The sequence below is a fragment of the Canis lupus genome, chromosome 7, assembly GCF_011100685.1.
Source record: "Canis lupus familiaris isolate Mischka breed German Shepherd chromosome 7, alternate assembly UU_Cfam_GSD_1.0, whole genome shotgun sequence".
Taxonomy (NCBI): Eukaryota; Metazoa; Chordata; class Mammalia; order Carnivora; family Canidae; genus Canis; species Canis lupus.
Genome location: NC_049228.1, coordinates 28,452,197 through 28,468,134, shown reverse-complemented (window position 1 = coordinate 28,468,134; position 15,938 = coordinate 28,452,197). Strand labels below are relative to the sequence as shown.

Sequence of the window (15,938 nt, the reverse complement as noted above, 5' to 3'; positions counted from 1 at the left end):
CCTGAGAGAACACTGTATTGATTGGCTCAGGATGGGATTTTGTGCCCCTCCATGAACCATTCACTACAGCAAGGAGAAAATGGATAACTTGGATTGCAGTTTGGGCAATTCCTGAAGCCAGGGATGGGGTCAATTTCATCAAAATGGGATAGCTGCCGTTTGAGGTAGAGTGAGAGCAAATGGGGAAATAGATAGGAAAATGAAGGAAAATAAGTCCGAGTCAAACAAATGGAATCTTTACTTCCTTGCCCAGTAAGATTAACATGGAAATTAAACATAAAGAAAGATCATGTTTAGATTCCACATCTTAGAAAACTTACACTGACAATGTGTGAATTAGCTATTTATTGCTATATTGAAACAAATTATTCCAAAATTTAGCTGCTTAAAAGAAGAGACATTTATTGCTGTAGGTCAGTAATTTGGGCATAGCTTAGCTGACTCAGGGACTTTTACCAAGTTGGCTGGGGGAAGATCTTCCAAATTCATTCAGGATTGTTGGCATAATGTAGTCCCTCCGTTGCACTCCAGGCCTGTTGCACTGAGACAGTTTCCTTGCCATAGAGTAGCTCACAACAGGCATTGTCTTCTCTCGGAAAAAGCAAGTAACGGAGCAAAAGAAAATGTCCAAGATAGTCTTTTTATAACCTTATCTTGGAAGTGACATCCTGTCATGTCTGCCATATTTTATTCTTTAGTAGTGAGTCAGTCAGTCTACCCTACTTTGAGGAAAGAGGATTACACAAAAGTGTGAATATCAAGCAGTAGCAGGGGATCTTTAGGAGCCGTCTTAGATACTACCACAATGTGTGCGTTGGTGCATCTGTGTGTATGTGTCTATGTTTGGAGTTGGTGGGGAGTCTGGGGTTGCACATGATATGGTTGCATAGAGTTCTTATGGACTTTCCTATTAGGGACATTAGAGGAATAAAATGGTAGTGGTATTTCCTATAGGAAACAGATGGCATTTGCAAGTTAAGAGTTTGAGCCAGTTTGATAAAGAGACTATTTACAAAGATGTAGGCAAGTATAGCAAAATTGTAAGGAATAGTGCATTACTCCAGGGCTCTTGACAGTCTGGCATGTCATTACCCAGAGGGCTGAAGCAGTAAAGGAGGGAGCAGTTATCAGACGTAGAATAGGATAGCTGTATGGGAAGATGCCAGACAGGAGTTATGACTTTCCACCAAAGGAAGCAGTCAGCCTATGGCATCTCCACAGGGAAGGTGCCAGGGAAGTAAACACATCAGCTCACTCTCCTCCAGTCTTTTGCTGGCACTACCCATTGGCTGAACCCAACTAGAACTGAGAAGGCAAGGGAGTCCACTGATGTTGTCAACACAGGTCGGCCTCCAGGGTACACAGTATGTGGGAAGAGTGGAGAATGAACCCAGAGGGATGATCAGAAGTATAGAAATCAAGTGAGGACTTACGAGGAAATCATCCCCACAATATACAGAGAGGAAGAAACAGGCAAAGTAGGTGTTTTTTAGAGCAAGCTGGATGGGAAGGGTTTAGTTTGCTGGCAGAGATGGGTATATAACATCCAAACAGGCTTTCATCTAATTGTGTCTCTTATAGAATCCTTAAAAATGGGAAACACGGATCCACCCCTATGAAATGATTTGGGCAAAATTGCACTGATGAGAGGAGCCTGGTTGGCTAGGATGACTTTGAAGGGTCCTTGTAACTTGAGGATTCTATGTTCCAGGAGGAGTGATGGAAATCAGGGAACAGGATCTCCTGCAAAATATTTCCAATGCTTTGAAATGGAAATCAGGCTATTCCAATTTAGGAATCAAATTAAAGCAAATAGTCAGGGTGTTAGCGGGTTGAGCTCCTCCCTGTTTGAAGTGGCAGCTAAAGAAGGGACGCTGCTTTTTACTGGATGAAGCAGGATCTCACTCAGCCTGTTTTCATCTTTACTTAGCACCTGCTGGCTTGGAATGGTGTCGCCCAAGCAATCAGAAGGGGGTGGGGGGTGGGGGTGGGGTTGGAATGTGCCAGGAGCTTGACCTCCCGCGTCTGTGGCCCCTCCCCCACGCCCTATGACAGCTTCTCCTGATATAGATGGACAGGGGCTGGTTTAAAATGACAGTCTCAAGTTCGTGTAGGAGGAGAAGGCTAATTCGAAGAAACAGCCAGGCAAGCTTCATTTCCCTGTAGGAATAATTATCATCCCCCTTCACCATGGCCCACCTGGGAGCCCATTTTGCCTTCAGATCCCGCTGGCAGAAGACCGACGATGAACTCTGTCGACATAGCATGTCCTTTATCCTTCACAAAGCCATTCGCAATGACTTCTTTCAGAGCTATCTCTACCTGCTGGAAAAAATTCCCCTGGGTAAGTGAGTCAGAGCTACTAGATAAGGGACAAGAAAGGGGCACTGTGTGAAGTCGTGGGACCTCTGCCAGGAGTTAGGACAAGGACACTTTTCATGTAAAAAGAACCCATAACCACTGTCAGAGGGCTTAAAGGGTTCAATGGCATTCTTTCTTGCAGGGTGCAAAGATCAAGTGCTGCCTGGCAAGTCAGTCCTCTATTTTGGGATTTCCATGCATTCTTCGGCACCATGATTTGTTTCCCTGGGTGTTGGTTTGCCCAAGTATCAGGCTTACAGAAATTCATTTCCTAAGTTTTGAAGGACATTTTTAATATTTGCCAAAATTGAGAGGGAGGCAGGGGAAATTAGGTAACTAAAAGATGAGAGTATTAATGCAGTAATATGTCAACTAAGAGTTAAAAAGAAAGACTAAACAATAATAGATCAAGGACTCCTTGTTCTTTCTCTGTGTGTGTGTACATTAGCCCACACTCCACACCATCCTTTCTGGCTTTCCTGAGTCACAATCAATAGTAGAGGGCCAAAAAGGAGCAGGTTTTAGTCGGGTCTTTGAATATTAAGAAAAAAACCCTGGGTTGGTGGTATGTCTCCCTTTTCCTTATTTCCTTTAGCTTTCCGGGAATTAGACAATAGGGCAATAAAAAGCTTATCGGGTTTGTCTACACTGTTTTTCTCAGCCTCTGTGAAAAGTGTTACTTCAAGGAACTCTTAACAGCACTGAAGAGGAAATAACTTACGATTAAAGGTTGAAGTGTCCCCCTTTGATTTATATTTTCCCCCAATGAAAGCAGGACCCAGTATGTACAGCCCCAGTCTGTTTTCTTAAGGCTGCCTGAAAGCCCCATTGTGCACTTGATGTGGCCAGGGTTTCCAGACATCATAGGCACTACTTAGTTCTGTGTATTGCATTCAAGAAACTAGATGCTAGCAGCCTACCAAATTTTCTTTTTATAAGTCCATTCTTGAAGGAATCTTTAACTCTAGACATACAAATGCTTTCATCTCATACTTATTCAATGTTCCTTACCAAATTTCCTTATTTATGATACTATTTGATCCTCACAGCTATACTATGGGATAGATAGGATAAGTATCATTATTTTCTCCTCCCGCCTTCACACCCCTGCCCCCATCTTATTTTTTCAAACTGGGAAAAGAAAATTCAGAGATAATGAGGTATAACCTAGACAGGTCTCATGTTGATGTCAAAGAAGAACCCAAGATGAGGGGCACTTGGGTGGGTCAGTGGTTGAGTGTCTGCCTTTGGCTCAGTGCGTGATCCCGGGGTCCTGTGATAGGAGTGCCACATCGGGCTCCCTGCTTAGTGGGGAATCTGCTACTCCCTCTGCCTATGTCTCTGCCTCTCTCTGTGTGTCTCTCATGAGTAAACACAATCTTTAAAAAAGAAAAAGAACCCAAGACGAGGGCTCTTTCTGGTAGATCACACTGCCCGTAAGTAATTCTTTTAGGAAATGTTATGCATCTCATTTGCATCCAAGTGGAAAAACTAGAGCAGTCCATTTGGAAGGTGAGGATGTTCTGTTCCACACACTAGCACAGCACTGCTTTTCTAAAGATACTCTTGAGAGTCTTGTGCGTGTCACATCTCAAGAACAGTAGCTTAGTGGCCTTAGCTACAGTAGTCTGGGGGAAATATATCAATTACAATTACTAAGATACTCAGGATGGGGCAGATGGCTGCCAAATTTTAAAAATAATTACGATAGAGAAAAAGGAACTCACCTCTGAAAGTAGTGAAGATATATTAAAAAGAAAGAATAAAACAGAATCTTCTGAAAATCAAGTGAAAATCAATTAGGGACAAGAAGTCTATAATTTATGTTTGGTCTCAATTATATTTTTAATCCATAAAGTCATTCTGATTTTACCTATTTTTCTCCTCTATTAATATGCTGATGGTTTCCAAAAAGATTTCCAATCTTTTTAAAAATTATTGACAAAAAAAAAACCAAACATTTTAACAAAAGTCTTCCATGGAAGCCCAGTATAAAACAAGAAAAAGTGAAAATTTTCTGCTTAGGGTTGGGGACAGAATCTGTTTCTTGCTCTGTCCTCCTAGCCTCACCAGTGGCTTCTGTAACAACCATTGGGTTCCATAAACATTGTTTGAAAACCCTTAGTCCAATCCCAAGCCAAAGATGACCCCATTTTACTTAGTTGGTTTTCCATAAATAGGCAATGCTTCTTTTCTCTGATTCCGATGACTTGTCCCAGGCATTAGTTTCCCCTGAGAGTAACAGAGGTAGCCCCATCCACAGTATCGCTTTGATTTTAGCAATTGGGGGCTATATTAGTAAGTATGGACTATGCTATCCTGCAATAACAAACCAACCCTAAAATCTCAATAGCAGAACGTATAAAAGTTAATTTTTTGTTTTTGCTATATCATTTCTTTAAAAAAATTTTTTTTATTGGAGTTCAATTTGCTAACACATAGCATAATACCCAGTGCTCATCCTGTCAAGTGCCCCCCTCAGTGCCCATCACCCAGTCACCCCAACCCCCTACCCACCTCCCTTTCTACTACCCCTTGTTCATTTCCCAGAGTTAGCTGTCTCTCATGTTCTGTCACCCTCACTGATATTTTCACTCATTTTCTCTCCTTTCCCCTTTATTCCCTTTCACTATTTTTTATATTCCCCAAATGAATGAGACCATATAATGTTTGTCATTCTCCGATTGACTTATTTCACTCAGCATAATACCCTCCAGTTCCATCCATGTCGAAGCAAATGGTGGGTATTTGTCGTTTCTAATGGCTGAGTAATATTCCATTGTATACATAGACCACATCTTCTTTATCCATTCATCTTTCGATGGACACCGAGGCTCCTTCCACAGTTTGGCTATTGTGGACATTGCTGCTATAAACATTAGGGTGCAGGTGTCCTGCCATTTCACTGCATCTCTATCTTTGGGGTAAATCCCCAGCTATATAATTTCAACATGCATTATGGGGGTTGGGTGGGGGAAGCTGTGTTCCACATAGGCATTTAGGAATCTAGGATGATAAAGGCTCCACCATCTGGAACACTGCTATGCACCATGGTAAAGGAAGATAGGAGCTAAAGTTTTGCCTACTAACCCTTAAATATTTTGTCCCAGAAGGACATCCATTACATCTGTTTAGAAACCATTGCCCATAACCAGTTACGTGACCCTGTCTAACTGCAAGGATGCTGAGCAATGTGAGGGAATATAGGTATACCCAGTCACTAGGAAATGTGTCTGCCAGGGAGGAACCCATTGCTTTTTAGAGATAGAAACACCAGACATTTCTGCTTTCTGATCAATCTAGTGGAAGAGACATTTATGGAACTCTGTCATCCAAAGTCCTGTTCTGTGTACTGGAGAAAATTCAAACAGACACAATCTCTATTCTTCAGGATTTTATAAACTGGTAATGGAGGCAAATCCACAAATAATTTTTTATTAATCCTTAAAAGGTTTAAATTAGGATTACAGGAGGCTGTCAGCTCTTTCATATACTCAGCTTTTTTGCAGTGTTTTCTTCTCATGGCAGAAGCTAAAGTCCCTCTAGGAGACTACCAGCTACTTGCAGGTGCAGGAAGAAACCAGCACATATGTCTCATCTGCCACTACAACTTTTATCCAATCACAAGTTTTCCCCAAAGCCTTGATTTTCTTGCTTAAACCTTGTTTTTTGCCCCCAGGAGATTGTAATTTCTATTTATGGAATACGTGTACCTATAGTTCCCTGATTGGACTCTAGTTTTCATGTCCTCTTCTATATCTGTATAATTTAGCACTTACCATGGTTCCTGGTGCATAGAAAGAACTTGATATCTGTTCACAGCACATTAAATGGCCCCTTAGTAATAATTAGTTGCAGGTCACAAAAGTCTTGAGTTTAAATTCTGACACTGCTACTGATGGAGAAAGTCACCTCTGCAAGTTCCTAAAGTCTCTGAGTATCATTTTCCTCAGGGCAATTGGAAGAATTAAAAGTCATTACATATAGTCAATGCTCAATAAGGATTAGTTTTTTTCTTTCTTTCCTCAGAGCCAGGCCTCTTTTAATGTCACCATGTGGTCTTCCCTAGAACAGGCATTACCAAAAATGGTAGGCTCAGCTCCCTGTATGGGACTCTTCAGGTGGCAGGGGATAGTAAGCTTTTCAGTTTGAAATGAAAACTTAGCCAGTAGATGTGCTCTCTCCCCAGCTCCACTCAAGTGTGTTGGAATCAACTTCCCCTCCTTTTGATGATTTCAGAACTTCATAGAAATGAAAATAAAGCCCTTCTTTGAAAAGGTTAGGGAATGGCTACTGTAGAGTCAGCACAGAGAATGTGTTGTTTGGGGGTAATTCTGGAAAGAACAGTGGCTAACCAGACTCTTTGATTCTTTCTTTCCTGCCTTCCTCCCTGCAATTGCCTGCATTAGGTAGCCAGTCCCACACAGTACACTATGAAAGGACATTCAGTCATGGGGACATTTGCTGGAATATCCTTGGCTAGCTTCAGAAATTCGTGGAGAAGCAAGGGCACGCATACCACAAATCTCCAATGAAAGCTTAGCTATGCCACTGATTACAACACCTCTTCAGGAAGGAATGGAAGCAAGCTTGGTACTGTTCTCAGTGCTTTGCATGTATCAGCTCAGTGACTCTTGACAGCATGCCTATTAGATGGTACTGTGCTTTTCCCCACCTTGTATCCAAGTGACTGATGTGTGGTGGAGTTAAGTAACCTGCTGAAGGTCACATGACTGTGAGTGGGGAAGCAGGATTAGAACTCAGGTAGTCTGACCACAGAGTCTGCCCTTTTTGAACCTCAAAATCATGCTCCCTTCCAGTGAAAATGTTAACTTGAATTATGTAGGCAGCAATGTGAGTTTTACGATGGTTTTTGACTCGACAGGAACATAAAACCTAGTCTATGAAAAGCATCAGCTTTGTACTGAGATAATCAACAAGGTAGGCAGGCCAGTGAGTAGGTCCATTTAACCTATTTCTACCAGCACAGGGTGGGGCATGGAATGAATGATTTTTCCAAAGGTGTCTATTTATGAACAAATAGGAAATAAATAGGAAAACAATTGTATACATCTCCAGTTCAATTTGTGTACCAGTGCTCAAGGGTGAAATGTTCCTAAAAATTAACCACTCAATAATCCTTCTAGCACTATGCTATCCAGTGTATTCCCTAGTACATAGAAGTCAATGACTATTTGTTAATCATATACTAAGAGTCTATTATTCCTGCACGTCATTAAAAGCTTAGTCTGACTTCACATTTAGAACAATGGTTCCACAGAGTTCAGCAGAATATGGATGGGGTAGGACCTGGTTCTGACACTTTGTTTCTGTATATTAAGTTATTAATTCTGAGTATCTCATCACTTATCTGCAAAATGGTAATATAACACCAGTTTTGTGTTATCATCATGAAGATTAAAATAATGTGAAGAGATGATATGAAAATGCTTAATATAATATCTGGTGCATGGGAGGTACCCACCAATTGTTAGTATCCACCCTTCACTTACCTCTTTCTATAGGAATCAGTCTCTAAGGAGGAAATTGATAACAACGGTCACCTCTTTGTCATCACAATTAAAGACCAGAGTTAGTAAAAACACTTCCTGTAAACACGTGGGACTGCCAAATAAAACTCAACATATAACCATTGGTATTTTTCAAACTGATTTCACCCCTGTGGCATCATGGCTGCACAACTCACTGAGCAGTGATAACATTGTTCAAATGTTTACTGTTACCTTTGCAATGCAGACACTGCAAGATGATTTTTCTCTTTGAAGAAATGGAGAACCATATGACTTCCTTTTTTATTTAGCAGAGTTTCAGATATACACACACAGGATGAGAGGGATGAAATATGGGTTTTGGATTTAAATAGACCTCAGTTTAAATTCCAGAAATGTCCTCACCAGTTACTCGATCTTGGGCAATTCAGGTATCCTCTTGCAGCCTTGTGTTCTTCCATAAATAACAACATCCATTTTACCTATTCTGTTAGACATAAATGCTAAGCATAGGTTGTGCATACAACCATGTTTGATCAATGGTAGTTACTATTTTTTATAATATGGGTATTAGGATAGATATAAACTCTGCGAAAAGTGTAACCTGTGTCACTTATGTCAGCGTTTTCCTATAACCACTCTCTACTTTGTTGAACCTGTGTTATTCAAAGAACAAAAAGTGTGACAATATTCATTTAGCCAATGAATATTCAAAAGAGTTCTGCTATGTGTTAAGCATAGTAGTAATTGCTGGAGTTGCAAAGACAAGATACAGCCTTATCCTGAAGAATTCAGTGTAGGAGAGAAACCCACACAGTTTTTGTAAAATGTGGAAATAGAGCACTAGAGACTTTCACAGGATGCAGTGGAGGTGCACAGGACACCTGGCGACTGCTGAATCAGTGTCTGACTCTTCTGAAGCAAATCCCACGATGAGAAACCTGTCCCTAATTCTTGGCCTGCCTTCTAGCCTTCTAAAATTTGATAGTAGGTGAGGTTGAAAGCTCAAGTAGGAATAGAGTGTTGAGAAGATGTTTGGCCAAGTGGGTATGGGATGTGACGTGGGGTGGTAGATCCTTGCCGAAGTGGGAAAAGTGTGTTGTCCCCTCTGCCCTCCCTTTGGTCATCTTATTCGTGTTAAAAATTAGGAACCACTGAACTAGCCCTCAGCTGAAAAGGAAGAAACCTTCTAAAATTATTATGGTAGGCAGTGCATTATTTTAGAGATGAGAAACACCAGACACCTAAAGCATTCAGGGAACAAATCAAACCTACAGCGTCCCTCAGGGCAATTCCGAGACTTGATGATGACAACGTTCTAGTATTCTTGGCACACTAGACTTTTGGATTCCACCAGAGACCAGTGATAAAGTTTTACTTCTCACTCTCCCCTGCTGGTGAAAAAAATAGTTATGAGTTCAGATTTTTTATGATTCCACATATAAATGAAGTCAGACGGTGTTAGTTTTTAGTTGTCTCACTTATTTCACTTAGCATAATATCCTCAGAGTCTATTCATGTTGTCACAAATGAAGGATTTCCTTCCTTTTTATGGTTGAATAATATATTCCATGGTACCTATGTCCTTCCTCCCTCCCTATCTCCTTCTTTCCTTCTTTCCATTTTTACCATTAATTCTTGAACAGCTAAATTAGGAAGTGCTCACCTGCAAATCTCTTTCATGGAAGGTCTTATGCTTCATAAAGGCATTCCCTAATTGGACTTTTTTTTTTGCTTATAAATAAAAGATTAACAGGATCTATGATCCTATTTCAAATAATTTCAAACTAAATGTCTAAACTTAGTGTACCTATCCTTTCAGATCAATTTTCAGTTGACAAACAGTTCTAACATCTGGAATGAAGTCTAAAATAACTATAACCAACCATTTAGAAAAACAAAAAGGAAGAAAAAGGAAACAAAAAGACAAGAAGATACTCAGCATACATAAGCATTTAGCTATTAGCAAAAATCTTCCTTAGAGAGTTCACAAGATTCAAATTCTTCTTCAAGGCATATCAGCTTCTATTCTACTTTCCTTTTTGTAACAAGTAAACTATTGTAAGGGTCTTGAGAGTTCAGCCCATAATGTAGGTCCAGAAATAAGTACCATATTATATCAAGAACGAATAGAACTATATCAAGAACTCTTTCTTAGACTACCCCAAATTTCACAGAGACATTGCAATTCTACAAGAGTGAGCTGCTAGATGTATTTCTTTAATAAAAAGGCACAGGCTGATGACTGATCACCTTATCTGAGTCAACTTGCACCATTGCGGGAGCTATCAAGAGGGGAGTACCTGGGGCTGGCCATGACACCTCATATATCGTTTTAGTGAAATGCTCCTGTCAATTAGGTGAAAATGAGAACTCAAGCCCATAACCGTAAAAACCTACCTATTGAGTCTGACCCCTGCTGGGCTTGGCATTCACTTGTGGTCTAAATGTTGCTGGCATAATGGACCATTCCCATTTCCAGATTAAGGGTTTTAATAGACTTCACCAACTAGTTGACTTAAGCAGGTGATGATGAGTGTGGCTGCTTTGCCACTTTGGTTGGATCAAGGAGAGTACTGGGCTGTGGCTTGCTTGTGATCCCAGGCAGCATGCTGGACTTGAGGAAGACTCTATGAGCTGTGATTTCCTAGCCTGGTTTTCTGAGACATACAGAAGAATTTGGAGCACTCACATCATTGGGTTGGTTTTATGCTTTATTTTTGTCATCCCTGCAGAATTTATTGAGCCACCTGCTATTTATACAACACTTTACTAAGGCTAGGGAAGAGGATTTAGTTAGTGGTTCCCAATGTTTTAAACTTCAAGACTCTCCTTTTAATGTTGTGTTTTCTCAGTTTTTAATATGTATATAAAATGGCAAAAAAGCATCTATATATTTAATATTTTTAAAAGATTTGTGTTTAAAAAAACTATGTATAACAGTTAATATATATGGGGGCTATCTCATATAATGTTAGTCTCTAGAAAATGTACATTGGAACTGATTCTTATATTGTTTTCAGTAAACCCATGACCATTCAAAAGTCCAAACATTGGCTCCAACATCTTCAAGTTGGAAAATACTATAGTAACTCCATAGATGGAATGTTTTACAATGAAACATTATGAGTGGTGTTTTTTGGATTTTTACCTTTTAGATTCAAAATTTGGGACAATGTAATTGTTATTCAATTCAGAGCCAAGTAGTGCATTATTCCAATTTATCAACCTTGGTGTTGCCTGAAGAAAAATTATTCTGGTTAAGCTTAAATAGATTCTCTTTTCTTATACTCTTTCTACTGAAAATTATGACTATTTTGATTTGCTGATCATAAAATTTTTTTACTGTTGATTTTGCTTGGAGCTTTCACTTGTCTTCTTGTGTGTGTGTGTGTGTGTGTGTGTGTGTGTGTGTGAGAGATGGTTGAGATAAAAAATATGTCTTCTTTAGAATATCACTAATGTCTCTTTGCTTCTTTCTTACTCTATTGCCCAGAATCCAATTCATTCTACCTCTGGATGAACTTCTGTTTCTGAAGCCTATAGTATCTGTTGTAATAAAGACTGATTTCTTTTTAGATCTGATAAATATCTGTCATTTTGGGATTTCTTTTTCATTGGATTCCTGGGCTAATTTCATTCTTTTGACGTATGTCTTCTCTTGATTTTGACCATCATTGGATTGGAATATAGCTTCAAGAAACTTCTGAAGAATGAATCCATGGTAGGTAAATGTATTTCCACAGTTTGGGTATTAAGTTTTAGGCTCAAAATAATTTTCTCTCAGAATATTAATGGCGTTACTTCTTTGTTTTCTAGTGTTTATTTTTTCTTAAGGCTTTTATTTTTAAGTAATATTTATACACAGTGTGGAGTTCAAACTCACAATCCTCAGATCAAGATTCACATGCTCTACTGAATGAGCCAGCCAGGTGCCCCTCTTTTCTAGGGTTTCTAATGAGATCTGTGTTATAAGCCTGATTCTAGTCCTTTGAATATAGAGTTGCCCGATAAAATATTCCAGATAAATTTCAACTTAAAAATGATCAAAAAATAGTTTTTTATATAAGTATGTCCCATGCAATATACATTTCAAGCATACTTCTACTAAGCAATTGTTTATTCTTTGTATGAAATTCAATTGTGTGTCTCATATTTTTATTTGCTAAATCTGGCAACCCTCCTTGATAGTCAACCACCTTTCCCCTCTAAATAACTTTAGGATCTTCTACTTCTAGGATTATTATTCTTTGTGTTTTGGAATATTTATTTATTTATTTAAGATTTTATCTATTTATTCATGAGACACACACATAGAAAGACAAAGACATAGGCAGAGGGAGAAGCAGACTCCATGCAGGAAACCTGATGTGGGACTCAATCCCAGGGCTCTGGGATTATGCCCTGGGCGAGAGGCAAACACTCAACCACTGAGCCACCCAGGCATCCCTGTGTTTTGAAATATTAAAAAAAAAATCCATGCTGCTCAGTACTTGTTGAAACCTACAATCACTTTTAGCTCTGGGGAATTTCCTTCTATTATTTCTTTAGTAATTTTCTTGTTTCCATTTCTCTATTATTGAGAATCCCAATTGGCTTGATATTTAGGCCTCCCGAATTAAGTCTTTATAGCTGTAATCTTTTACCTCAGTCTTTCATATCTGTCTTTTTGTTTATGTCCTGACAAATTTACTCAATGTTTTTGATAATCAAAACTTTAATTTCTAAGAATTATCTGTTATTCTTTGAATTATCATTTTCTTGGCATCTTATCTTTGATTTATGGATGCACCAGTTCTCGTATCTTTCCAGGGATGTGTTTTTTTTCTGCTTAGTTTTGGTTCAAGTTCTCATCCATTTCCTGAATTATTTCTATTTCTTTTGGGGTCATTTCTAATTGTTTATTTTTATCTTTATCTTTTCTTTCAGACTGCTGTTTTACCCCCATGTGTTTGGAAATAATTTTTATCCATAGTTAGGAATAAAGGAGAGGGTCAATGATTCTAGGTAATGAAGAAGGTTTCCTCTGTTACATATGTCTCCCCTGAATAAAAAGGATGACAAGAAGCTCTACATGTACAGGTAGATCTTAGATCTTACGAAATTCTGATCTGTGTGAGCAGATGAGGTACTTGGAGTCATCTATATGCTAAAATGAGTTGTATTCCAGGATCCTAACACTAACTGCTTTAGGTTTTTCTTTTCTTTTCTTTCCTTTTTTTCTTTTCTTTTCTTTTTTCTTTCTTTTCTTTTCTCTTCTTTTCTCTTTCTTTCTTTCTTTCTTTCTTTCTTTCTTTCTTTCTTTCTTTCTTTCCTTCCTTCCTTCCTTCCTTCCTTCCTTCCTTCCTTCCTTCCTTCCTTCTTTCTTTCTTCTTTCTTTTTCTTTTTTGAGAAGATACTTCCACCATCTAGGATTATACCTTTACTTCCTGCTTTGGGGAGGAAGCATTTGTCCTCTCACTGGTTGGCTTGTAGACAGATTTTTTGATTAATTTTTATGTCCTTTTGCATCTATCCAAGACTACAAGATATTTTAGCTTTGTTCTATTTGCTTTTTGTCTCCCAGACATTTGATGAAATCATGAGTCCATCGGTGGCCCCCCACTCTCATTTTGTTCACTGTTATGTGTTGTTTATTAAAACAACTTAAGGGGGATATGGGGAAGGAGGAAAGACAAATGCGTGTATTCAACCTACAATAGAGGAACCAGAAATTCCTTCCTTTCATCCACTCTTTATCATTTCCTCGTGAATGTCTTCTAATGAGAATATTTTATATCTGAAGAGGTGCATTTTCATCCACCAAAAAAAAAAACAAACAAAAAACAAAAAACAAAACAAAACAAAAAAACCACTTACATACAGTCACACTTACTCCTCAGAAAATGGAACATATGTTTTTCTAAAAGTAAGTGTCTTAAAATAATGCCTCATATGGTTTCTGAAATAATGAGGTTACATAGTGTATGTGAATGTGATTAAGATATTATCTTGTACAGAATAGTTGCTCAATAAATCTTTTTATCTTTTTTATTTTTTTATTTTCAGAAGAAAGACTTCAAGCATATCTTCTGTAATATTAGTAGACAGAGATAGTTCAGTTGAGTTGCTTGAAAAAGCAGTGAAAAAAATAGCTACCCTGAACGTACCTTGTGATTAGAAGGATTAATGATTAAATTCTCATAAAACATTTGGAGCTCAAAGATACAATTCACTATGAAGCTTGTGACATTGCTTATTTTACTATAGTGAATGCTGTTAAATTTTTTAAAAATACAGTATTAAGCTAAAGTTTCATTAAACTATAGGGTTAATAAGTCATGAAAATGCCACAATGCATGAAATACCTGAAAATCAGAGAGGTTAAGAAGTTTTTCCAAAGTTACATAGTAAGTCACTGAACCAGAACTGAAACCCATATCTTCTGACTGTGCCTTTCCTCCACAGCACAAATCCACAGGCTTCTAAGAAGCAATTAAATGTATGATAAGAGTGAACTTCTTTGCCATATAAATATTAATAAATATTCATAATATTTCATTTGCAGTGAAATTGTATGCTTTAACAAGTCAAGTCATCAATGGTGAGATGCAGTTCTATGCCAGAGCTAAACTTTTCTACCAAGAAGTACCTGCTACTGAAGAGGGTATGATGGGAAATTTCATTGAACTGTCCAACCCAGATATCCAGTCTTCTCGGAAATTTCTTAGGAAATTTGTTGGGGTGAGTTATCCAACTGCAGCTTGATGAGGAAGCAAAGTCATTGCAAACATTGAGCTCACATACCTCTTCTGTGTTGTCTTTTAAGTCATATTAAACCCATATGGCTCAGCTAGAAGTTTAGCCTGAAAGCCTATTTTAAGATATTCAGAAAAGATGGATTGCATCAAACCACTGGCTCAACCCACTTGGCATTTAACCATCCTAGTATCAGCTAATCTCTCATGCTTCAGGGGAAGGTGAACTAGCAGTGCTAATATTATAATTTAGGAATTAAGAAGACATCTCTTTTTGAGTTTTACAGATCAAACAGTTGACACCCAGATGATTGATGAGAGATTTTGCCACTTGGGATCATGGAGTGATTTATTGATTTCTGTAATACAAATTCAATATAGCAAGTAAATGCATGCTTATGTTTGGTTTTAAATGATACTAAGTACAGTAGAATCTCTTCATATTATTTAATAAATAGTGCAGACTTTGCCTTGAAAAAATGTGATCTCTTTGAAGCTCTGGTGTTGGGTGAAACTGCTTTCTTACTTCCTTGTCACATGGAGATAGACAGTATTGTGTAGAGGCCAAAATCTTGCACTCCAGAGTCATTAGGTTCCTCTATTCAATGTATAAGCAATGTTGGAATTTTTTCTTAAGGGCTCTAAGTCTCTGTTTCCTGTGACTAGAGCATAACCATAGAACCTACCTCATAGGATAATGTGAAAAACAAATGAGATAATATGTATCAAGTACTTTCTTTGTTGTGAATAATTATTACCCAATAAATCTAATTTATTTCTACTACTACTAATAACAGGCTTTCACAAAATGCATTCATTACAGTTTAAGGAACTTCATGTAGTTGTTAGAATAGACTTAAGCTGCCAGCACAACAAAGCTGCTGTTGTTCCTGCTGAAGACATAAAGTCCTAATTTGCAAACAGATTTTGCTCCAATTCATTTTGAAGTCATCTTTTGGAAATTTGGAGTCCATTTTATTTTGATAAAAGAAACGTTATAAATATTATAAGTATCTGGGTTAGGTGTCAACCTCCTTGGAAGCATGCTGTTAAGAATATCCCTAGTATTGAGGTGAGGTTCACTTCACATCCAACCTCCCTGGAGCACCAAGTGCTGGAGCAGAGAGAATTGGGTCAGGATGGAGCACCATTGGGGCTGACGTGTGTGAACATCAGCTACAGCCACGAATGACTGTGAGGCTAGAGATGATGGCCATGGCTGTTTATGGGTCAGGGCAGCTTGGAGTATTTCTAAATCAGTATTGCTGACATGGAGTGGTTTCTCTGAGATAGCCACTCTGCTAAGCACTTTAGAACTATTGTCTTATGT

At 38.4% G+C, this 15,938-nt stretch overlaps 1 protein-coding gene across 1 annotated transcript in view; it reads left to right on the top strand.

The window, feature by feature from the left end:
* Positions 1-2,086: 2,086 nt before the first annotated feature.
* Positions 2,087-15,938, top strand: part of METTL11B (methyltransferase like 11B) — a 25,346-nt gene continuing 11,494 nt past the window's right edge. Inside the window, exons 1-2 of the mRNA XM_038542573.1 lie at positions 2,087-2,344; positions 14,419-14,594. Coding sequence (XP_038398501.1) covers positions 2,191-2,344; positions 14,419-14,594 — 330 coding nt within the window. The 5' untranslated portion in view covers positions 2,087-2,190. The remainder of the gene's footprint in view (positions 2,345-14,418; positions 14,595-15,938) is intronic.